Genomic DNA, 24,984 nt, shown 5'->3' on the forward strand with positions numbered 1-24,984 from the left:
TTGTTGTCTTTCCTCTCTGTTTGTAAGCCTGTTTTAAACAGCAGTTTTTAAAAAGATACTGTTTGACTCGAATGGCTCCAAAATGACAGTGAGGTTATCTTTTTACTTCCACTTTGTGGGAAAAAGCAACAGAGTTCCATAAAAATTCAGTGGACTCGGAATTACAGGAATGACCTGGGGTCAAGGGGTCAAGTCCTGCTTTTGCTGTTCCGTAGCTTCAGCACTTCGGACAGTGGCTTAATTGTCCTCCGGGCAAGAATGAGGGTAAAGGGGAAACGTCCTTCGCCTTCCGTAAAAGTCCAACAAACGCATAGTCCGTCAGTCTTATTCTCAGTAAGAGCTCCGTGTGAATCCTTCCAGTGATGTGCTTAAGTGATGGTATTTTCTTCAGTAATTTGTTCAATTCCTATATAACTAAGAGATTTGGACCTATTTAAAAGTTTAAAAAGTGTAACTCATTAGTCATCAGATAAGTTGGCATACTGAATCTGAATAGTTCATAGCCGTCTTGTAAGTTACTTTGATGCTTATGATGTCATTTGGATGAATGCATACACTGCTGCTATGGATCGATGTGACTTCAGAGAACTGTGTAGATAGATTAGAAGTATTATGATTGGGAGCCCCCACTGGGTGTCTTCAGCTCATCAGTGGGGTCAGTCCAATTCCGCTTATCCTCATGATCCTAATGACTGTGCTAAACACTTGAGCTCCAAACATTAACCCACCCTGCCCCCACCTGGAAGGATGTATTCTCAAGTCAGAGGAAATGGGGACACGAATGCAAAAGTGTCGTGCAAAGTGGGAGGCATCATACTCGAGGAAACCTCAGGATGCTATGAGTGTGTGGAAAGGCGTAGGTAGGGGAAGGTTTCCTAGAACAGGTAGCGCTGCAGTTGAATCTTGAAAGACTAGGCAAGTACAGCAGGGATGAGGGAAGGCACTGAAACTGCCATAAACAAAGACAGAGAAGGAACAAATTAATAAGGGGCAGGAAAATATAATCAGTAGCATGAGGCTAAGGTAAATGAATCCAGGAGAGAAAAGCAGGAGATGCTGCTAGACAGACAGCCTGGGGGTCTGGGCATGGAGGGTCGGGCGTATCATGTTGTTCAAAAATCAATTCCCAGGCACCCAGAGAACACAGAGGAAATGGACAACAGGGGTCGGTGGGGGATGGGAAGACACGTGTCGAGCCCTCTTCTATGACTCTGGCTTCTCACTAGTCATTGCATCTGGCCCTCCAGACATGTAGGGAAGTTGAAATCGTGATGTAAATTTGCAAAAGTCGAACGGTCCAGAGACATTAAGTAAATGGCCTGTGGTCCCATAAGTACTAAAAGACAACTCCAGGATTCCAAAACAGCACAGCCTTGGTCTGTTATCCTACAGGGTACTACTCTGAATGCCCCAGAATCAACATCTTCTCAGCTGAAGACAAGACAGCAAGAATAGGGATAATAAAAACAGCAGGAGTAAGGTGAAATGGCCATCCGATACACTGGATTAATTATGTAGCATGTGAAGGGTCAAGCGATTAATATTTCCATCCCCAAGAGGCCATTTCCGAGATCATAAACTCAGACGTATCTGCAGAATAAGTGAGCTGTCAGTCTCAGTGCCTTGGGATATGGTGACCACGGTAAATGTTTCTACTTCGGATTCTGTCGGGGTTCACTATGGTCTCTTAAAAATGTAAAATTCTATGCTTTTGTGATTTTAATTATGAAAGGTATTAAATTCCTTTAGCTGCCACTGGGACAGGCATAGAGTCAGCATGTATAATTACTCTCCTAGTTTTGCGTTCTGACCTCTCTTGTGTGAATTTGGTCCTTATCTTTCCCCCTCGTACTTCTGGTGGGTTTTCTATATAGCTCATCCTATAGGGAACCTGGAAAGCAGACCAGAGCAGAGCATCATTGAAAACAGATTCTATGTTCTGATAGCAAACATACGAACACCCATGTGGCTCCTTATAAATCTTCTTATCTGAGACACACAGAGCACCAGAGCCATTTCTAAGAGAGGTGGGGGGTGACTGCCTCAATGTCAGATGGCGGGTACGGGCACGGGTGTGTGACCTGAATGAGCTGCGCCTGATCCCAGAACCCACACTCCTGCACCACCACCAATTAATTCCGGCCTCCCCGGAGCGAACGCTGGCTCTCTCTTAGCCTCTGCAGAAAACAGATCAGGCTGTTCTGAGAAGTTATTAAGGCACATGGGAGGCCACTGCACCAATATTGTCATATTCGAATGTTTAATTCTATAAGAAACCAGCTCAAAATACTTCTGGCTTTTATTGGAATGACCATAGCAATCGTAGAAACCAAAGTAAGAGCATTTGCATAACAAGTCATAGTATATACCTAGAGCTTGTAAATCAACTCTCTATATAAAGTCTGTGTCATTACTGTCATCATTTTATAGATAAAGAGACAAAGTGGTGGATCTCTCAAAGTGTCAGGAATTGAGAGTTTTCTATAAAATATGATCCAAATTTATAGACCAATAATAATCTGAACACATTTTCGGTAAAAATTGGATTGTGTCCATGACCACGTTGCAATCAAATATCGCTGTGCATTAGCAGCTGCGTTTTCCTCAGGGTTCAAGATCAAGCTGTTAAATGTAAAGGCCACTAAAGCGACAGCATTAACATTGCAACACTTCTGAACCAAGCTGAGACATTTGAGTGGTTTTTAATGCTGCTCTGAAGTTAATTGGCTGCTCATTATTTGCTAGTTACTCTACCGGATACGGGGAGCGCCTTCTATAGGACACAGAGCCCAATCTGAATTTGTGACTATCACCTCACCGATGAAATAAGAATAATAAGAGCAATTACCTCCCAGAAATATGATGAGGAGAAACTAAGGCAGCAAATGGAAGCAGGGTACTTAGAAGAGTATCTGGCAAAGAATGAACGTCTGACCAAGAATGGGTATTTGTATCACAGGAACATAGAAGAGGGCAGTGCCAGCCACTTTCCAGGTATGGGAGGAGAGATGACAGAGTTCGAACATGCAAAGAAAGGACAGGTCAGAGGGCCCAGCAGGTAGAGTGACGGTGTTGGCCATCATACCTGCACCCACACTACACAGACACTCCCTCCCTTTCCTCTGAGCTAAAGAGATCGAGGCATAGAAACGGGGGGTCAAGGGGGAACCGGAATCCCGTCTCCCTGCAGTTTTCCAAATACAGGTTATTTTGACTTTCGGTATTACAGACAGAGCCTTCAGACGATGTCAACAGGCCATTTGAAAACTGTGTCTACCAACGAGGACTCTACAGACAGTAGATTCTTTCATTAAGGTGACTGGAGTCACTACATCATTATGATGTCGAAAACACTGCAACATCCCACATTCGAAAATGCCTAATCCCTCCAATAAAACATTTATAGCTTTGACACTTTGATTTTCTCGTATCTTACTTCCAATGCTTCTTCATTAAAAGCGTTTCCCCAAACTGTGCTCAATGTTCAGCAATTTTGTTGGCAGTTGGCAAACTGGATGCTTAATATTTAATCTAATTGAGAACATTACACAACTCCAACTGAACAAGCACTTTAGTTGTCAGATCATCATAAAATCCCAAACACCTTTCTGATGAATGTCTTTATTTTTCAAGTCTAGCCTGAAGAAGGCTCTGACTTAACTAAATACTATCCATCAACTCAATCGGATGCCTTTAAAAATTCCCAAACAGTCACTAAGTGTGATATTTTAAAAACACGAGAGATCACATGCGGAGTGAAAGAAGCATGCCCTCCATTGTCAGGGTCGACCTGAATTTAAATGCTGGCTTTGCAGACTGTAACCTCTTCGGGGCTCTACTCCACATGTGTAATCGCTGAGTCTATCTATCTATTAAAAATAATTTTGGAATGAGATACCATCTGTAATACAAGATTGATGACATGCTTTAGTTATATAATAAATCAAAAGCCTGGTTGATATTAAGTGTACCATATGGCCACTCCATAAATAGTAGATACAATGAATAAAATAATCATGATGATTGTTATCATTATTGTAGTTAATCCTATTATTTTTATGAATAACATTTTAGTGTTAATAAAACATCATCTCATTTTTCCTCCTAATCAGATCACATTCGAGAGTTACATTCTGGGCGCTATTTTCAATTTGATGCATTCCTCTTTGTTTCACTTGATGCCTCTGATTCGTTAAGACTTGGCTCTCTGCTCTGGCAGAAACACCTTTTGGGAATAGGATTTTAGCTTGTTCAGGATCAAATACGGAGGAGGTTTATCCCCCTTGCACACTGCTGTTTGTGGATCTAAGCAAGAGAAGGGTAGATGCAAGAGATGAAAAGAAACAGGAGTACAAAGGAGGGAAGGTTCAACAAGCTCACGGAGGAGCAGAGAGAAAGCAACAAGCTCCACTGGGCTGGAACCCACAAAGAGGTGGGCACCACGCGGGCACCACGCAGAACAGGAGGGCTTGATGGATGTGAGCTTCTCGTCAGCCCTGGAGACTTGTGGCCGGAAGTCTGCTCTCAACCCAGCTCACAATAACTCAACATGTGGGCCCCGTGGGTTTGTTATGAAAGCTGCTCTAATCCAGAGGCCACAGCCTGGCCCCGCTCCCCATGGTTTCTCCTTGTCCTGACTTTAAGTGCCCGGATACCAGCCTGTTCTGACCCTGAAACCAGCCTCCCATCCCAACCTACCAGCATCTGTACGCCTTCACCTTACCAAACCCATGTCACAGATGCCCTGGGGATAGACCCTTGCTGATTCTCAACAGAGATCATAGTAAATGCAAGTTTTTCTCTCCTTGGGGACTACTCTGTCATTTCCTTTACACAAATGTTACTTTTAGTAATACTTCTACACCGAGGCGAGAGAAACTTCTTTCAAAAAGAGTTTGGGGTGGTTTTGACCCTAATTATGGTTGATATTATTACAAACAGCCATATTTTAGAATGGAGTCGAATATACATACGTAGAACATTTAGCAGGGTGCCCAAGTCAATCCTGTCCACTTTTCTTCGAGAATCATCGATCGGGTGTTGTTTCTGGGCTAGGCACTGAGCAAAAGGCTCTTAGGACATGTTAAAAGATTACTGGTACAGGATTTCTGGGTTCAAGCCCCTCGTAGTTCTGTGTGTGAGGCAGCACACAGGGATAGATGGTTTTGTTGCAGCTTGGGAAGTGCTGTGATAAATTTATATACAAATGCTACTACAGCACACGCGTGCGCGCACACACACACACACAAGTATCTGTATCATTCTTGGGCCAGTCAAGAAAAGTGCCATGTAAGAAGTGACCCTATAATTTAAAAGACACAGATTTTTTTTTTTTTTTTAATGGAGAATGAAAATTCCAGGGACGTATGTGAAGGCTCATGTAAAGTACAACCTTTTGCTGAAGTGAAAAGAGAAAATGAGTATGGTTTTAGCACAGCATACGTATGGGAACAGGGTTGAAGATGAGTTTAGATTTAGGGGCATAAAATAAGACAGTATGAAGGCCTCTCTTGCTTGTCATGATGATAAATGTAAGGTTCATCATCTCAAACTAGCCTACAGGTGAGATGCAGTAGAGGGAGGAGGGTCAGAAGATGAGAGACAAATTGGGGAGCTGTGCATTTTTCCAGGTAAAAAGCATCTGCTTAGGCAGTAGAAGAGGATAAGGCGGGGGTTACAAACCCAAGCCACTTAGAGTTTGAAGGCATCAGTCACTGATGTGGATGTAGGAGAGAAGGGATCAGAGATGATGGTGAGGTTGCTGTTGACTCACTCAAATAAGCAACACAGGAAACATGTTTGGGCCCCAAGAGGATGATGCCAGCTGACCAGATATGCTGGTTAAGAGTAAATCTCTAGAGTCCACCAGCTTGGGATGAAATCCCAGCGCCGTCATTCACAGTCTACCTGGTCTTGTGTATGCCTCGGTTTCCTTGTCTGTAAAACGAGGGAAACAGAAATAGCTGCTTCATAGGGTGCTAGCCAAGAGTACATCAGCTAGTGTGTGCAAAGGCTTAAGACGGGCTGGAAAAGAGTAAGGACTGAATATATTTGAGCTAATATTAGTCTAGTCATTCACTGAAAGTATGGAGTCTGATCTGAATCTTAGCCACAGAACCTTGTATCTCTATGAATTCACTGCCATGATCACCAGGACAATTTACGTAGCAAACACAACACTGGCCTCAGAGCCTTAAATCCAGCATCTAAAGTTTACCATATGGACAATCCTAGGTAAGTCACTTCCACTCTCAGGGCCTCGGCGTCCCCATCTCTGAAAGGGGTTCACAAATCGCAGGGGTGTTATGGCTGTTAAAGGAACCAGGGTGAAAGGGCTCTGGGACAGAGAGCACCCTATGGGACTCAGGGATCGCACCAGCATTACTCGAAGTATCAGTGTTCAGTCTCAGAAAGTGTAGCTTAGGCACCTCAGGAAGTTTTCAGGGGCTCTCCACTCTCCGACCCTCCCCGCTCCCAAGAATGGCTCAGAGCCTACAGGCAAGGCTGCGCCAAGGCTACAGTGCTCCCCGAAGCCCCCAGCAGACATCCTGGCAGCCACAGGCAGGCAGCATTTTCGTTGAAAGTTCTCTTGGGAAAGAGAATGAGATCGATATGGAACAGGACTCCCTGTGCTACCCAGAGAAAGCAGCCAATGAGGCAGAGAGAATGGCAAAAGCCGGCAAGGAATGAGAGTCAGTTCCAGCAATTACTAGTGGAGCAGACTCTGTTGAAGTGAGAGGGTCAGTCAACATAGTACAGGCCTGCAGACCAGGAGCCGGTCTATGCCTGGAACGGCCTGAAGACGTAAGCCATTCCGAGGGGGTTTCACTGACAGGTCTACTCCTGGAATGGGAGATCCAGGGTGAGTACCAATAAAAATGTAAGCGACTGTAATAGCACTTTCTACAAAGTCATGAGCAAGATTCACAACTATTTACAACTACTTGGGGGGGGTGACTTAAATAAAAGAGGGGCTATCTAATCAATTCAGAGGTAGGATCTTTCAGAATAACTTCTAATAACATTCATGCACATGGTATTTACTGAGTTCCACATGCTTACCCAGATGAGGAGGGTTACAGGGTAAAGGAAGATGTGGTCTGTCCCCTCAGGGCTTTCCACCTAGCAGGGAGGATTCAACTGTCTCCAGTGAGATGAGCATTGCACAAGGGAAAAGAAGGATCACTGAGGGTTCACATCAGTCTAGGTTCTCAGACAAACCCCCCTTGGGCAAGTAACATTCATTCTGGATCCTGAAAGATGCGTGGGGGAAAACTAAAAAAAAAAAAAAAAAAAAAAAAAAATCTGATGTACTGCCTTTCTCACTCATTTGAAAAACAAAAAATTCAGTCCCCTGTTATGTTTGCAAACAGATGCCACTTGAAGAACATAGCTGTCTCAATACTAACCATTTTCTAAAGGGGAAGAAACAGGCATGAGACCCTGTAACCAGTAGGCTGCAGAGCCTACACAGGCCCTCAGCTATAGAGACTACGGCTTCTTTCCTTCCCAGCGCTGTGAACTTGGGCAAATAACACAACCTCTTGGTGTCCTAGTTTCCTGATGCACAGCACAGTTATGGTAACAGTAGCCTCAGAGTTGCTGTAAGGGTCGCATGAGATGATCTGTGTAAGTGGTGACGTCAACATCATCATCAAAACCACCAACATTGTACAGCACTGGACAAAGACGCCCACTTAGGTTGTGAGTCTGGAAAATGTATCCGTGATCTATGTGCACGTAAAGGATAACTAAATTTAAAAATGTGCCTAGGGCTTCCCTGGTGGCGCAGTGGTTGAGAGTCCGCCTGCCGACGCAGGGGACGCGGGTTCGGGCCCCGGTCCGGGAAGATCCCACGTGCCTCGGAGCGGCTGGGCCCGTGAGCCGTGGCCGCTGAGCCTGCGCGTCCGGAGCCTGTGCTCCACGACGGGAGAGGCCACAACAGTGAGGGGCCCGTGTACCACAAAAAACAAAACAAACATAAAAATGTGCCTTATGGCTAGAATTATCTGTATATCTCCAGAGACTCCTATCTAGACAACCAAATGAGAGATTTGAAAGAGCTTGTAGCATCAGTGCTGGAAGAACTGATTTTGGAACTCCAATATCCTCCTCTACAAAAGGTGAAAAACAAGCCTTGACTCTGGACTTCCTCATGAGTTAGTCATTGTTCACGCATCATTCGTTTACACAATAATAGTTAACGAGGCACCGGATCCAGCAGAGTTCAAGAGAGACATGGTTCCTTCGTCAGAGCTTTTGTGGTGATGGGGAGAGAACGGGAATGAAACACAGGAAGTCGATGGTTCCTATGAAACAACCATCAGGTAAAGACACGAAACTCACGGGCTCCTTCTAGGCAGGACTTCAAGTTCAGGGAATTCTCCTTTCTGTAATAAAAATGATCTCTCTCTTCCAAATAATAGCGAGACTATTAATGGAAAACATACTTAACCTCCACCCCTTCATACGAACTATAATTGATAAACTCTAATGGGTGCAATGTATTGTTGACGGAAACACGATAACCCCGATTACTTCCAAATATCTGAGCGATGAGACCGGGGAAAAAGAAAAACTGAATCCATGTAAGTGTAACTCGTGAGTTAAAATTCTTTTGTGCACATGAGCAAAAATAGCAATAATTCAACTTCTATTCCTTCTAATTGTAGCTGTACTAAAAATAATGAGAAAAATAAAAACAGCAGAATGAAACCAGGAGAAGAGATCTAGCGTTTATTCAATATTGACCATGTGCCAATCATTTTAAATACGTTAACCACGAGAACAGCCCATAGGGCGAGCGTTATGTTCTACTCAGAACCACGGTTTAGTTTAGTGCAACATACGAAACGGAGCAATCGCTTCAGAATCATACAGAAGTGGGTTCGAATTTTGGTTCAGATAAGTGCTCTTAGGAAAAATGTTTGGCCTCTCAGACCCTTAGTGTCTTCATCTACGGAGTGGGTTTCATAATAAGAAATGTTCACGGATGTTAAAAAGCTCAGAAGAGATCCTGTTTGCAAAACCTGAACACTGTGTACCTCACACAGTCCTTGCTCAATAAATACCCCTCTCTAGTTTTCCTGGGTACTGGATTTCTTGCCTCCTAAAGTGTGCTACAGCTGTTGAGTCTACACTACAGAAATCCTGTTCAATGACCTGCTTCCCCCAAAGACACACACACACACACACACACACACACACACACACACACACAGTGTTTCCCATCAGACGAAGCAACACAGCCAAGAAATTTCTTACCAGACACTGGCCATATGCCCTTCAAACAATTAAACTGAACCAAACTAGAAAATAAAACCATTTATAAAATCCCAAATGCAAACCTAAGTTGAAATGAGTTGAAAACACTGCAGGCGATGATAAATAAATATCATGTGCTTACTTACCAAGCTAACTCGGCGTGCGTTATATGGGAAGATGCCATTAATAATCACACAGATGAACACTAGTGATTTGGTCTCCATGGGAACAGAAGGTACTATCACACCACTGTTCTTTGATGGATCTTTTATTATTTCAATATTTGAAAAGTGATTTTTCAAGACAATAGAAACTATCAAACATATTCAATTATGTGTAACATCGGAGACAGAAAGTGTGGAGTTTTGGAATATTCCATTGGTCCTGCTCGTTTTTCAGCAAGAAGAAAAAGGACCCTGATTAGGAGAACTGGCTGATCTGTTTGGGGAAAAGATCACAGTATCCAGTTTTCCTGTAATTTCTAGAAATGCTAAGCCTGGAACCTGCCCCTGGTGGCTTTCATTGTGGGGTTGACTTCCTGCCTTTACTCATGTTACAAAAGCCCACCAGGTACCAGCAAATGCTCAGAGCCCTGGAAACTCGGGGAGAACACTCTGCAATCAGATAGTAAAGAGTATCGTATCTGTTTAAACGTTTGAGCTGGAGATTGAGAAAATATCAAAAGAACACTTTAAGGTAATACACGAGGAAGACCATACCACTCCCAATTAGCCAAAAACAAACAAAAGAGCCCAGAGCTGTCCTGGAAGTTCCTCTCCCTCACCCAGACCTATGTATTCTCCCTCCCAAAGGCCTCTCACTCTTAACACTACTCATTTCCTGGGATCATTACCTGGGGGCAGGTTTGTTCCTGGATTACGGCAAGGGCCACCCATACCGCCGCCTGTTTCCCTGTTTCACTCCTTCCCTCTAGGAGCTATCGGGTGACAGAGACACAGGTATGCCTGTGTATGCAGGTGCTGGTGATAAGCTGTTAACAGGAGCTAGTGCTTGGACAGCAACTTATGCCAGGTTGACCTTGTACCTTGCACTAAGTCACATGCTTTAATATATTAACACATTGACTTCTCATCCCCAAAGTAGGAATTTCCCACATTAATATAATTTCTATTTTACAGATGTGTTTAACTCAGGTCAGAGAGTAAGAGACTTGTCTAAAATTACACACACACACACACACACACACACACACACACACTCACTCACAGGGTTGAGAACAGAAAATTAGCAACCTAGATCCAGAGTCCAGGGTTCATGGAAGATGTTCTAGACACTCAAGCAGGTATATGATTTGAAATGCCTGGGTTTCCCAAAGAGGGGGCGATATTATAACGAGAGTCCTCTGGCACACGGCTGAGTCATCCTTTTGGCCTGGAATCTGGAGAAGACCTGCTGTTTCATTCAGACCTGCATTCTTACGAATGTAGTTCAAATATCACTCCAAGCAGCACCTGAAGCGCTATTCTGGGACACTGTGGAAAGGCCCTACTGTGTGCAGCTGCTAGTGAGAAACGCATAGCCCGGTGTTGAGCCTGGGACTCTGGAACACTGCCTGGGTTTGTGTTCTAGAGCACTGCTCACTAGCTGGCTCCTTGAGCTTTCGGTGCTTTCGTTTCCTCAACTCCAAAATGACTCTAAGAATAACCTGGTTCGTAGGCTGTCATTATAATGAAATGAGTAAATAAATATAAAGAACTTAGAAGCACGTTCGGCATATCGATTATGTTGATGGTGGAGAGGTGGCAACGATGGGGGTTAACGTAAGTTACGTGTTCACCCCACAAAAGACTTCTTCGGAAACTCATTTTCAAGCCTTTTATTCAAACAGCTGGTATAGATTTCAGCTCATGGTTGACAAGAAAATAGAAAAAAGAACAGCAACAACAAGAAGTACCTGCACATGCATCATTGTTTCAGGTTTCCACTAAAGGTTGGTGGGACGGGGATAACTGCTTCGGTCAACATTGAGTAACAGAGACCAAGTTTACTCTCCCATTTGAAAGAACTAAAAATCCACATAAAATATATGAAACAACAGTTTTCAGATACTGGGCATCGGGCTGCCTAGACTAAAAGTGAGCCCTACAACTGTCCTGACACACCGCCTGCAGGGAGTTTCCGTGGCATATGATGCAGGAAAGTGGAATGTAAGTAAATCCTGGCAGACGCTCTGCGTTGAGGAGATTCAGCTGAGAACACAAGGAGGTCAAGGGGCCCAGAGCCACAGGACAAAATACTGGAGAGGAGAGCAGAGCAAACAAGTCCCAAAGCTCCTACACAACTGAGAGTAACTGGTGTAGCAACAAATCAAAGTGGAAAACCTCACTAGTTAGCAGACAGGTAGAGAACTCAGAAGGGCACTGCCTTAGTAGTGGGTAAAATTGCCCTGAAGACCTAAGACTTCTCTGGTTCTTCCTAACAAGCCTTAAAAGCAAGTCTGGGGCTTCCCTGGTGGCTCAGTGGTTGAGAGTCCGCCTGCCGATGCAGGGGACGCGGGTTCGTGCCCCGGTCCGGGAAGATCCCACATGCCGCGGAGCGGCTGGGCCCGTGAGCCGTGGCCGCTGAGCCTGCGCGTCCGGAGCCTGTGCTCCGCAACGGAGAGAGGCCACAACAGTGAGAGGCCCGCATACCGCAAAAACAAACAAACAAACAAAAGCAAGTCTTGGCGGGGGGAGGGGGTTGGTCAAACTGGCTCCAAATAACTTAAGTACATCTCATAACAAAGTTCTAAATATGTAAAATACATATAGTATTATATACATATATAAAGATCTATATCTATATAAATATACGAATATCTCTATAAAGACATATCTATATAAAGATATAGATATATAAATATAGCGCTGAACATGAAAAAGGTAAATTCACCATGCCTGACATTGAATTACCGGGCATACAAAGAATCAAGAAAATACAACACACAATGAAGAGAAAAATCAAGCAATAGAAACAAATCCAAAATGGCACAGATGATTAAAAAGTTCTCAGCAAAGAGAGTTACGGCGAGGAAAAGAAGGTGAGGCAGAGAGTGGGAGGTGGAGACATGGAGGAGAGACAAGAGGAGCTGGAGAGAGAGAGACAAGGGGAGTTGAGAGGTGGTAGAGCAGGAAGACAACAGAGAGGGAGGTAAACAGAGAGCTGAGTAAGTGAGGGGGAAATGAGGGACGAGACGCCTGGCTAGAGGGCAAGGCAGATTGAGGACCAGGAAGGGGCAAAGCAGGACACAAAACGTGATGACACAGAGAGATCAGCTCGGTGCTTTGCGACCACCTAGAGGGGCGGGATAGGGAGGGTGGGAGGGAGACGCAAGAGGGAGGGGATGTGGGGATATATGTGTATATGTACAGCTGATTCTCTTTGCTATGAAGCAGAAACTGACACACCACTGTAAAGCAATTATACTCCAATAAAGATGCTAAAACAAAAAATGTGATGACAGAGTAGAAGAGCAATCACCTGCCCTCCTTGTTTTAAACTCATCACAAGTATAATGTATGGCTTAATGATGTAAGTATTTATTTAATATATACACCTCCCCCAAAAAACTCCCCCCCGGCAGTATCCTGCTTGTCCATGACAGCAGGATAACACAGCTCTTACTGCAGTCTCACCAAAGCTGAACAGATACAGACACATAGCAAGGGGGTCAAGTTACTGAATATGTTAAAGAAGAAAAAGAGGAAGTATTGCTGTTGCTTTACTGACCAGGGTTCTGAGTCTCGGGAGGTTCACTGACTTACTCAAGAACAAAAGCTAGTAAAGGGCAGAGTCCCATTTAAATACGGGGTTCTTTACTCCAAGTGTAGGCCACGCCTAAGAGCCAGAACATAAAATGATTCTTTCCAGTAACTCCTGCCAAGTCTTTAACTCCTCAATGAACAGTTACGCTCAAATTATAGTTTGTATTTTCTCAGATGGAGCAGTTAGGAGTACAGAGAGGCTCAGGGTACAGCAGGCTGGGGACCTGCCAGGAACGTGAGGCTCTTACACACCGTGGACCAGGTCTCTGCGGAGGTAGCTTCCAAGGCCAGGCACACAGGGCTTAGACAGAGTCTGCCACACTGCGTTCTTCTCTGCAGCTTTGTACTCGTGTGACGTGAGGCAAGTTGGTCCACCTCTCTGAGCCTCAGCTTCCTTGTGCCCAAATTCCAAGTGATGATGTTTAATGGGCATTAAATAGGATAAAGCACAGAGAGCATCAAGAATCACGTAACCATGGCTGTTCACCTACACTCCCTTTCCGGGGGGCACCTGTTGGTCCGAAACTCCACAGTGAGGAATAGTTAGTGCCCTACTGCCCCCAGTACTTGCAATCTAGAAACTCAAGTCTAGCGAGAGACTGGCTAGAAAACGAGCAGTGACAATTCAATACAAAGTTTGCAATGGTAAGAATGAACAAGAAGATATTTGGTGTCCCAAGAAGGGCCTCCTAACCCAATCCGGGGTCAGAGGAGAGGGTGGGGATTGGAGGAAAAAATGCTACAGTCAACAAAGCCTAATTAGAATATGCAGAGTCACATATGTTAAAGCTTGGATAGCCTTCTTCATAGACATGGAACAAATCCTCACTGAGCCAGAGGTCTTACTGAGCTTTCTTCCAAGTTGAGCACCTGTATGTGTGCATTATCCCAAGCTCAGAGAGGTGATGAGCTCAAGGACTAGAGTGACAGAGCCTGGGTTTATACCCAAGTGAGTCCAACTCCAAAGCCTGTACCTTTTGGTTCATTCCAGGAGAAGTTGACTCAAGGATGCTTCAGAACCACCTGGGGAGATTTTTTAACTACTGCTCTCTAAACCTCAGTCTAGCTGGGCTGAATTGGAATCTCTGGAAATAGGGCTCAGATATGCATAGTGCTTAAAAAGAAAGCTTCCCAGGAGATTCTGATGTGCACTCCTGGTTAATAATTATCTCCAACTGCAGGGGCGGCCCCAGGGGACGGCTCTCTCTGCCTGTGACCTGGTATCATGTTCAAGATTGTGTACTGCCAATAAGCAACTAAGAAGTGCAAATGTGTTGGACATCTGCTGTCTATGCCTACGGTAACAAATATACTGAGGGCTAAGAAGCCATGGAGCTTGACAGGCACATGTTGGCAGTGGGTAGAACTGCCTTTGACGAGGTAGGTTTGACAGGCTGAGCTCAACTACAGACTCTCTTGAGCCAGCTTACTGGGGGTGAATGGCACATATGTCAGCTTTTAGGTTGCCTATCTGAGTTTCCCTTTCTTCCTTTCTAATACAAGTGTACCTTTAGTCCAGGATGAGACTTGGGGAAAGGAGGAAGGAAGGGAGAGGGTAGCTAGGCTTGCAAGCGCTGCCTGCAAGTGCTCAAGAGGGCCTTGATCACCCTCTGGCTCCCAGGATGCTCTCTAGCCATCTGCTTCTGACATCTGCCCTTCCTGGGCCAGCTAACATCTTAGACCGAAGCGAGGAGCAGGGGCCTCACGGAAATAAGTGCGCACTGCCCTGCTAGTCTGCTGATCGGGTTCAAACCAGAACACAGCTACTTTGTGGCGATTGCTTCACCTTTCCTGCAAAAACCACATTTGCCTATGAATGCACTCACCTGTGTGTGTGTGTGTGTGTGTGTGTGTGTGTGTGCGCGCGCATGTGCACGCACACATCACACTCACATGGACAACAGTGTCACCAAGAAGTCAATCCGCCAGCTGCTATGTGTTTTCATTATTGAAGGAAGGCATTTAAAGGAGTGTCACTGGGCTCACATCCCTAAGTGCTCTCTCCCAGCATTCCATCTGTTATGTCTTCCCTGTCGGTACCCTCGGCACGGGGCCTGCGAGAAACTGAGTCCAAAATTGTCACCACCAAGGTGCCTCTCTGGCCTCAGCCCTCTCCTTCAGTCGGTCCTCTGGACAGCAGCAAGAAAAATAACCCATCCCGCTATGCCAGCCCCCTGCTTGGAATATTTTTGTGGCTAACCTAGTTCACAGGGCTCCTAATGACCAGATCACTGGTGACCTTCCCGGCCCCATGTCTATTCCCAATGACCTCCCTGGAGTCCCCAGATGTGCCATATGCCCCTTCACTCCCTGCCGCTGGCCCTGCTATTACCCTTCCTCACCCCTCCCCTCCCCTCCACAACTGACAATATCCATTCATGAGACTCAGATTAGAGATCCTGCACTCCGAGAAGTGTTTCCTGACTACCTCCGACTCTAGGGAACCTGGCCTTCCTTTATGCTTCACTAGCAGACCCCCATCTAAAGAGCAACCCCCTGCAGCGTGAGGTCCTCCCTCTCTCTCTAGGCTCTCTAGGTCCTCCCTCTCCTTGTCTAATTCATCACGAGGTCAATGAAAATAGGTGCTCTATAGAAACATGTCAAATAAAGTCATAAATCAAAGCTTCAAGCCAAGGATATGCTCTCTAAAAAAAAGAAAGATGGGCCAAATGACTTCAAAGGTCCTGAAGGTACTGATGTCTCGCCTTGGAAGATGGAAGGCTTGGGAAGCCACTAGTCCATGGCAAGAGATGGATCTAAACCCAGTCCTGCACCCTGTTACCTACTAGCTGAAAAATCGACTTAAATCTCCTCCTGCCCTCAGTCACCCTGTTAATCTTGAGACCACCCCATTACATGTTCCAGCAGTGCTACAGCACCGCAGGTGATTCTTTCTTAATGTTTATCTTCCATGAAATTACCTTTTCAATATCTCTTTTCTGGCAAAATTGTAAATTCCAGGAAACTAGGGATGGGGCTAATTTGTTCACGATGACTTCACTCACCTCCCACTTGAGCATTAACTCTAAGCATTGTCTGAAGAAGCACATAAGGAATGGCTTAGACTCAGGCTCCTCAAAAACAAATTAGTATTATTTGCGAAAAGGAGCACACTTTAATATACGTATTGATTCAAGGGACACCTGGATTAAACGCTTGGTGCCGCGTGTGGCAGACACAGCCCCAACGCTTACGGGAGGATTAAAGGAGACGGGCAGGTGAGAAATGGTTCCACGTGGACAGAAAGCAGGGCTCAGACTCAGCATCCCTGGGCTCATGCCCCAGCCCCGCCAGGGACCGGCTCTCTGACGCTGAGCAATTTGCTGAAGTGATCAGAGCTTTAGTTTCCTCAACTGCAACATGCGAATCTGTGCAGGGAGCTGAGAGGGAGCGTAATGAAAACATCCAGCGCAGAGCCTAACTCGAGGAAGTGTTCAGTATATTTAGCTGATATAATTATGCTATAGAAGGTAACTGTGATCTGCGGTGTCACCGCAGGGGTGGGGGAGGGGAGAGGAGACGGTCAGGAGAGAAGGATGCTCAAAGGGGGAACCACCTTTCCCGTCTTGAATCCCAGGCAAAATTCACAAAGTGAGCGGGTTTCTTCCTCTCCATTAAGACAACGAGAAGGAACGGGTTCAGAGTGGTGAAATGACTTGTCCAAGCTCTCCTAGTTCATCCACGGAAGAACCTGTCCTTAGCCCCACGAGGTCTTCTTCCTCCAAACCTGGTGATCTTTGCCTGTATGCCCTGCTGTGTCCGCATCTTGTATTCACTTGGTATGTGTTTACTGAGCGTCTGCTGCGCTGGAACCTGAAGATGCAGCGGGGAACCGCAGGGCAGTCTGGGAAGGGATGCACCTACCTCATCTTTGCTACCTGACCTCCCCCATCCTGCCTAGACTCTTGGGAGAGGGACAAGACATCTGAAAGCAGGCAACGTGGAATAAAGGCAATTTTTCACTAATGAAAAGGGTGGTGCATAAATAAGCGATACCATGGGCTTTTGCATGAAAAGCCCATTTCCACGGAGTTATATCCTCTTTTAGAAATGACCTGTGCAATCGTGTTGGATCCATACGCAGACTGATGCAATCCACCACATCCAGAAAGCCCATCATAGCCTGTGCAGCATTTAGCAACCTGCTATTTATTCCACAGGATTTTAGTAAATGAGAAAATCATTTAAATGAGAAATTCAGCACTATTTAATTTTAATGGAGTGGGAGGACACACAGTGTTTGCCGTCTTACTTCCCAAAGTCATAGAAGGCATTAAACACAGTTTTTGTGAAAACTGTAACACGTGCTTTCCTTTAAATAACTACTGTTTTCCTGGTAAGTTCGGATCCTTCCCCAGGTAGTTAAGCTCAGAGCATAGCAATCACACATTTCAAACAGCTGTTCTCTGCACCCTCTGAAATCTCTTCGATTCCACTCGCATACAGATATCGGTGTAGCACACTCCATGTGCAGGTATCACACTGGTGAAATGAGTTTTGACAAAGCACAGGGCCAGAGAGCTGAATTCTAGGTTTGCACTTGTCCATTTGGGGGAAGTTATCTGAGTTCACCAGACTCTGCTTTCTTATGCCCATAATCAGGAAACAAAAACCAAGGAACAGTCATTCTTCTCGGGTCGTGGGCCCCAGGCACTTTCACCCACTAAAAAATAGATTTAAAATTATGTTTGTATGATTGCACTGATATGAAGATTAATATAATCCATATTGGATTATATCCATCTTTTGGTTCTGATTTTAAATGAAATTAAAACATGTCTGTTGGCCCCTGAAAGTACTCTGGGCCCTCGGCACTGAGCCTACTGTGTCTGATGGCTAAGTCATCTGTGGTCCCATCTTATATAAAGTCAAGAATCTAATGAGATCTCATCTCACCTCATCTGTCCCTCCAACATTAACTGAGCACCTACGATGTGCCAACAACTCAGATGGACACCGAGAGCAACAGAAATGATAACATCCCACCAGGCAGGTCAGGCAGCCAGTTTCCTTAGCGCTACGTCACGAATTCCTCGTACAGAGCCTGAGACATAGTAGGCGCTCGCTAATTATCTGATTAGCAACCAAACCAATGGCAGTGTCTCTGCCTACGGAGATGCCACCATCCAGAGTCAACCTAATGATGTGCTAACGGTAATAATGAACGTCTGTGTCTTACCCCCACGACTCCAGATCCTCACGAAAGGAAGATGTTGACAATAACAAGCAAACGTATATTTAAAGCAAAGGGTAAAGGAGAGCAAAGAACCCAATAAAAATGGAGCAGAAGGGAAAAGAGGAAGCGCACGCCTGGGAGAGGGGAGACTTCTGCTTGGAAGTCAGGTCCGTGCCTCCCACTTTCCCTCTCGCCTCCATGCACACCCTCCCATCAGTGAGGGCAGGGCCGTCATGCAACAAGGCTCAGCACAGAAGGGCTCGCAAAGCCAAGCCCTGTGTGTGCATGTGCTGTGTGAGCATTATTCCCTTCAAGGGAGATGCTGTTCTTCAGTTCTCAGCAATGTGACTTAAAAGGGAGCTGGCATTTCCTCTCAACGACACACGTTCCTCCGTCTGGGGAACCACCTTCTAAGGGAAGCAGAGGATGGAGGGATTTCGCTTTGGTGGCCAAGGTATTCATCTCAGGCCCAGTCATCTGCTCTGGCAGCACGGTTTCTGTGATCTCCACAGGTGCACAGGACCCGAGAGGCTCAGAGCATCGGCGGGAGACAGATCTGTTGGAAAGTTAAACGCCTAAACCATCTGCATACGAGGGCTTTCGTTCTCTCGCATTCTGGTGTTCTCAGATTGCACGATCTCAGACACTCATTCATTGAACAAAGGCTTCCTGAGCACCTGCACTGAGCCAGGCACACCCAGGGGAACAAAGCAGAAAAGCACCTGCCCTCGCAGAGCCGATGAACCAGAGCCCCTTCTTTGCTTAACCATTCACCTAGTGGCTGATGACGGGTGGTGGGCTGGCATCGGGCTGACTGAGTTAAAACGCCAGCTTGGTCCCCGCCCAGCTGTGTGACGTTACAGATGTGGCCTAACCTCTCTCTGTCTCAGTTTCTTCAGCTGTCAATGAAAATAGGAAACTTTTTTGTGGACGTTGACGGAGTCCACACGCATCAGTGGCTTAACGGAGTACCTCGGTGCAGAGCAGGGGTTCAAAAATGTGATTTCAAACGATCAGCATCACACTTTTCACACCACCGTGGACTTCAAACCTTTTCATTTCTCCTTTGCCTCACACACTGGATCTCATGACCCATTGAGGGCAAGGACTGAGTTTTCTTTGTTTCAGCCCCTGCAGCACAGAGATGCTAGCACAGAGTAGGGGCTAAGTAACGGACTGGCAGACAGATAAAGAGACAGACACACTGATGCTCCTGCCTGGAGAAGCAGAGCTCTGAGAATGAGGAGAGTTCTAGAGTCTGCATCCCTCCACCACGTGGCCATTCCTCCCCCGGGGACTTGGAACAACCCCATTTATTTCAGTGAGGAGGAGGTCGGTGTGCAGCTTCCCTGGACCGAGAAAGGGATTCTCCTAATTTTGAGTCACTGGATTCCTGATCTTCAAGAAGAGTCTGTCAGACTCTGAGCACTGATTAAATGTGGGGGTTAATTTCTCATGTCAGTTGGGCCCATCTATGGCACCCAGATAGGTGGTCAAGCATTATTCTAGATGTCTCTGTGAAGGTATGCTTCAGAGGAGATTAACCTTGAAATCATTAGACTCTGAGGAAAGCAGATTACCCTCCACAACACGGGTGGGCCTCGTCCAATCAGTTGACGACGTTAAAAGAAAACAACTGACGAACGCAAGACCCGCCCTCCCCACGCTGAAGAAGAAGGAAGTTGGTCATTTGCTCAGCAGAAGCCCTTTGGACTTAAACTGTAACTCTTCCCTGGCTCTCTAGCCAGCTGGCCTGACCTGCAGATTTTGGACTTGCTGGCCTCCACATTTGCATGAGACAATTCCTTGCAATAAATCTGTCTGTCTCTCTGTCTCTGTTTTTCTCTCTCTCTCTTTATATATATGAATATATGCGCAGGCGAGATGCTATTATCCTACTGATTCTGTTTCTCTGTAGAATCTGAATGAATACATCAAGCATATGTCGTGTCCCCAGTTGTACCAGGCAGTGTCAGGGATACCACAGTAAAAACAGCATAGCAAAGACTGAAGGAGGCCTCCAGCACGATCTCATCCAATCCTCTTTCTAGACATTGAGAAACTGGGGCCCAGAGAGGGCAAGTATCTGGTTCAGGGTCACACAGCAGGGTAGAGCCAAGAACAAGAAACATCTAAGATCCTTCGTTCCATGTCCTATCCACAAGATAATGCTGAGGTTCTTGTAGTAACGTTTGATTTCATTACGTGGATAAATTCAAAGAAAAATAAGACCAGCAGAGGATTTTATTGTGCCAAGCTCTCCGCTCCAGGCTTTTATATGCTTATTTCATTTAATCTTCTCAGCAACCCGGCGAGGCAGGCATTAGTATCCTCTTTGACAGATAAGCCATGAGCAGGAGAGAGAAAATAATTCCCCTGGGGCAAAGCTGCTGGCTTTCGGGGGAAGGGGACGGTTAAGCTCTGGCTGTAAACCTGAATGTGAAGCTCTCGCTGCCCTTATAAGATGCTGCAGGAAAGAGCAGGGCTGCAGGACCAGAGGGACCTGGGCTTATGGGAAAAGGGGCGTGACACGTCACAGCAACCCTCACCTCCCCATGATTTTCCATGCCAATGGGTTCATTCTGCTGTGAATCTCTAGTTTCTGCACATGTCTCTGCACAGAAAGGCTTATTCTGAAGGGAACACCTGTTCTCTGATGGCTCCAGCTGATGCTGCAATCTGCACGGACTCCGATGTTATTTGCTACTGCACTGGGCTTCTTGGGGCTTTGGGAGGCACAGCCCCCAAGGGAGGCGGGGGAGTGGATTTTATTCTTTGCTTGGCAGCCCTTGCCAGGTGGGAAGGCACAGGATGGGCACAAGGCTCTGAGCCTGCATAACTGGATGGGACCCAAATGGAAAACGCACAGGGAAAGAATCAGGTGCTGAAAATACCCCCACTGAGCTGCGAGCAAGTTCACCGCTGAGCACCCACAAATCAGCCATTTTATCTGACTCTTGTAAAAGTCAGGTATATCTTCTTTGACACACATCCCCAAAAACAGCCAAGAAAAGAATGGGGAAAAAAATTCTACTGTATTGTGTGCCCGCTATGGGTCTATTTCTATACTGTTTTTCCACATACTAAGGCCTAAAATCCCTTCCAAGATATAGGTATTATCCCATTTTAGAGTTGAGAAGCCTGAGTTCTTACAGGTGAAAGAGTCGTCCCTGGCACAAAGCACTCAGCAGAGCAGGTATCCGAAACCAGAGCCTTCTCTCTGCCACATCCCTGCGGTGACGCTTGGCCTCTTCGGACGTCAGCGAATCAGATAGGCTGAAACGGCCTACGATGTTCCCTACCCCACCCCACGCCGGGTCCAGGGTTCCTGCCAAGGGCAGTCCCGCTTGGCGCCCATATGTCCACGGAGATGTCGCAGCCTCCTGCTCTCCCGCTGCTGTCTGCCTGCCGCCACATAAGGCAAGGAACACCTGTGGCTCAGCCCTACACGATCACGCGCGTGGGCCAACACACGTTTCCTGAGCACTCGTTATGGGTGCCAGGCATGGTGCTGGGCCCTGAAGGTGTGGCGCTGAAGGCAATGCCCTCTGTCCCCAACCACTCGGAGCCCAGTGGGGGAAAGACAGAGATGCCTAGAGGTGACCGTGGTGAAAACACTTGGGAGAGGGAATTTCTTGCTAGGAAATCAGAGAGTGCTTCACGGAGGTGGTGGCAACCGAATGAGGCATGAGAGGCTGTGCAGACAGGAAAGAACAGAGAGTTCCCTCAGGGCAGACACCAGATCACCATCATCCCCATATGCTCCTGTGGCCCCAGCAAAGGCCCTTGTCTTGGGATGTAAGTGTCGAAAGATGCTTTGAACTGATCTATGAGCCCAGATGTTCTGAACCACGTTCCCTGGAAAATAGAGTCTGAACTGGAGATTTTCACGTGGATCTACTGGGGAGGCTCTTGGAGCCAGAGGAATAAGAAGGAGGACTGGACAGACGGAGAAGCTGGGCTGTGATATGGTCACAACAAAGCCTTCAGTCAAGCTCTGGCGGGTCTGGAGCAGGGGCTGGGCTGAGGCAGGGGTCGGGGCTGACCTAGGGGAGGCACACGGCAGCCCCTGATGAGGAAGGGTCTGCGCTTGGCCTTGGGGATACAGAGGGAGCAGGAAGTCCCTGGCTTCCATGCCTCCCCATCCCATCCCGGAGCCCTGAAGCCGTGCATGCGCACAAGGTAATAAGGAAGATGCCCACCCCTGCTGGCTGGGTCTCTGCCTTCCTCTCCCTTGCTACTGTCCCCAGGTCCTTTGCCAGCGCTCAGGACCCTGGTTCCTAAGGCTCGGTGGTTGCCCGAGGTCCTGCGTCTACAGGAGTCCACCTGCATAGCAGTTCTCTTTGGCTCTAAAGTCTGTGCCCTCCTGGGCACAGAGCCCAGTCCTGGGTTCAGGTCCCCTGTCCCTCAGGAGGGTCTTGGCAGTGTTCTTCTAAGCTCCTCTCTTGAGAACGTGTGACACAGCCGCCAGGACAAGATGGAGACTTGACGGGGCAGCTTTTGCGGCCAGACCTCCTGGCTGGGCTCAGAGCTGGGAAACGTGATGTCACAGGAGAGCCAGCTGAGTGTAGGACCTGATGCGCCGGAACGTCCGAGGGCGGGGCTTGGCTGCGCAGGGAGATGCAGCATCTCTTTTGGGGGCTGGCTGAGTGGACAAATCTTCCCACTTATGACACGGGTTGTGTCACGGTTAACAGTGTGTGTCAACCTGACTAGGACACAGGGCGCTCAGATATTTGGTTAAAAATCATTCCGGGCGTGTCTGTGAGGCAGTTTCTGGATGAGACGAACCTTTGAAAGAACAGAATGAGTAAAGCAGAGGGCCCTCCCCAGTGTGGGCGGGCGACACGCACCCATCGAGGGTCTGAGCAGAACAAAAGTGCTGAGTGACAGAGGGCTTCCCTCCCTTCCTCTCTTTGCACCGGGACGTAGGTTTTCTCCTGCCTTAAAACTCAGACTCCGCGACTTCCCAGGCGGTCCAGTGGTTCAGAATCCACCTTCCAACGCAGCGGAGGCAGGTCCGATCTCTGGTCCCACATGCCACGGGGCAGCTAAGCCCACGGGCCCCAACTAGAGAGCCTGTGCGCCGCAACGAGGATCCCGCGTGCCGCAACTAAGACCCGATGCAGCCAAAATAAATAAATAAATAAGTATTTAAAAACAAAACAAACAAACCCAGACTCAGGAGTTGACACCATTGTCTCTCCCAAGTGTCTAGGATGCAGATGTCACACCGTGGGACTTTTCATCCTCCATGATAGCATGAGACCATTTCTTATAATATAGAAGGGAGAGGCATAAATGTCTCTCCTATCTATCTATCTATCATCTCTTATAGATTCTACTCCTCTGGTGAGCCCAGACAATCTGGTTATTTCTGAGCAGGCCCCTAATAATAACAATCGTGTATTGGCTCAAAAGAAATATAGAGTAATGTTGTAGATGCCTAAAGCCCTGTGCATCATAGAAGTGTAACAACAGGAGTTTCTTAGGAAGAAAGACCAAGGGGAAGGACAGGGTATGCATATTTATTGAGCACCTACTGGGTACCAAGTACTGGTCTAAGCACTTTTTATCCATTACAGCAACGAACACACAAACTACCCTGTGAGGTTATTAACTATTAGCAACCCCACTCTACAGGTGGGAAAACTGAGGCTCAGAGAGGTAAGCAAATGCAGGATCGAGCCAGGGTTTGAAATGAGCTCCATGCGAATGGGCTTTTGAGGTTCCACACGGTCCGGGGGAAGCCCCTCACAGCACATCCCACGGCCTCCATGGAACCACATCCTCCGAGGTACCGTCTGGAAGAGGTGCCATGTGAAGGTGCTACTCCCTGCATCAACCCCGGGGCCTGGCGCCGGGAACATGTCTGATGAACGCCAGCAGCCATCCAGAGAAGGGATGCATGGATCGATGAGAGGAAGGGAGGCACGGAGCAAAGAATCTGCACCAGGGACATTTGAAAGGAGCCGGAATCTCATAGAACAGACGCAGCCAGCAAAGTGAAGTGTGCAAGGCTTGGGGCCTCTGCCCCGAGGCAGACATTACCTCTGAGGAAGTCGGCTTGCAGTATCCAGCTCCAAAGACCAGGTTTTCCAGGGAAAGGCTAGACTGTTCTGGTCCCGTGTCTGGGCCGCCTTTCCCAAGCCAGGAGCCTCTTCCTGGACGAGTAAAACTGAAAAGAAGGGAATAGAAAGAATTGCAAATTTACATAATTTTTTCTAAAAGGATGTGAAGAAAGTGATGGGTCCGTCAATTCAGCCCCTTGATGCTGTTCTTGGGAAGCCTATGAGATAAGCCGTTTCGAAGAAGTAGCTCACCCTCGAGGGATGCCTGGGTGGGGCCTTTTGATGCCTGCCATGACAAGTGGGTGCAGCTGGCATGTGAGCCTGGGGGCCAAGGATGGCACACATCCCGCTATGTGGACAAAGAAACGCCCCCTAAATGCCCACAGCCTGCCTGCTGAGACTCACTGAGGCAGAAGTTACTTAACCACCCGGGCAGGTGGGTTGGGCTTCTGGCCAGAGGCCAAGGGGAGCCTCCACCTGCCCTGGTCTGAGTCCTCCCCCACTCCTTTCATTGGCATAACCCGAGCGAGATCCTTCAACCCCCGTCCCCTCCCTGAACCTCTGTCCTTCTGTGGAAGAGCGTAAAACAATACCCACCTCCACGACCCACACAGGAGCCTCACAGGATCGTGGAGGTCAAAGACTCCCACTGCATGGATGCTACTTAGAAATACTGTACCTGTTCCCAGTCAAAACCACAGGCCCTGCC

General features: G+C 47.1%; 1 protein-coding gene across 3 annotated transcripts in view; it reads right to left on the reverse strand.

The window, feature by feature from the left end:
* Positions 1–24,984, reverse strand: part of FAM135B (family with sequence similarity 135 member B) — a 273,666-nt gene that overhangs the window by 67,014 nt on the left and 181,668 nt on the right. For all 3 annotated transcript variants that reach the window (XM_067017174.1, XM_067017173.1, XM_059042852.2), the window contains exon 7: positions 24,256–24,382. In XM_067017174.1, coding sequence (XP_066873275.1) covers positions 24,256–24,382 — 127 coding nt within the window. The remainder of the gene's footprint in view (positions 1–24,255; positions 24,383–24,984) is intronic.

Source organism: Kogia breviceps, chromosome 17 (genome assembly GCF_026419965.1).
Source record: "Kogia breviceps isolate mKogBre1 chromosome 17, mKogBre1 haplotype 1, whole genome shotgun sequence".
NCBI lineage: Eukaryota > Metazoa > Chordata > Mammalia > Artiodactyla > Physeteridae > Kogia > Kogia breviceps.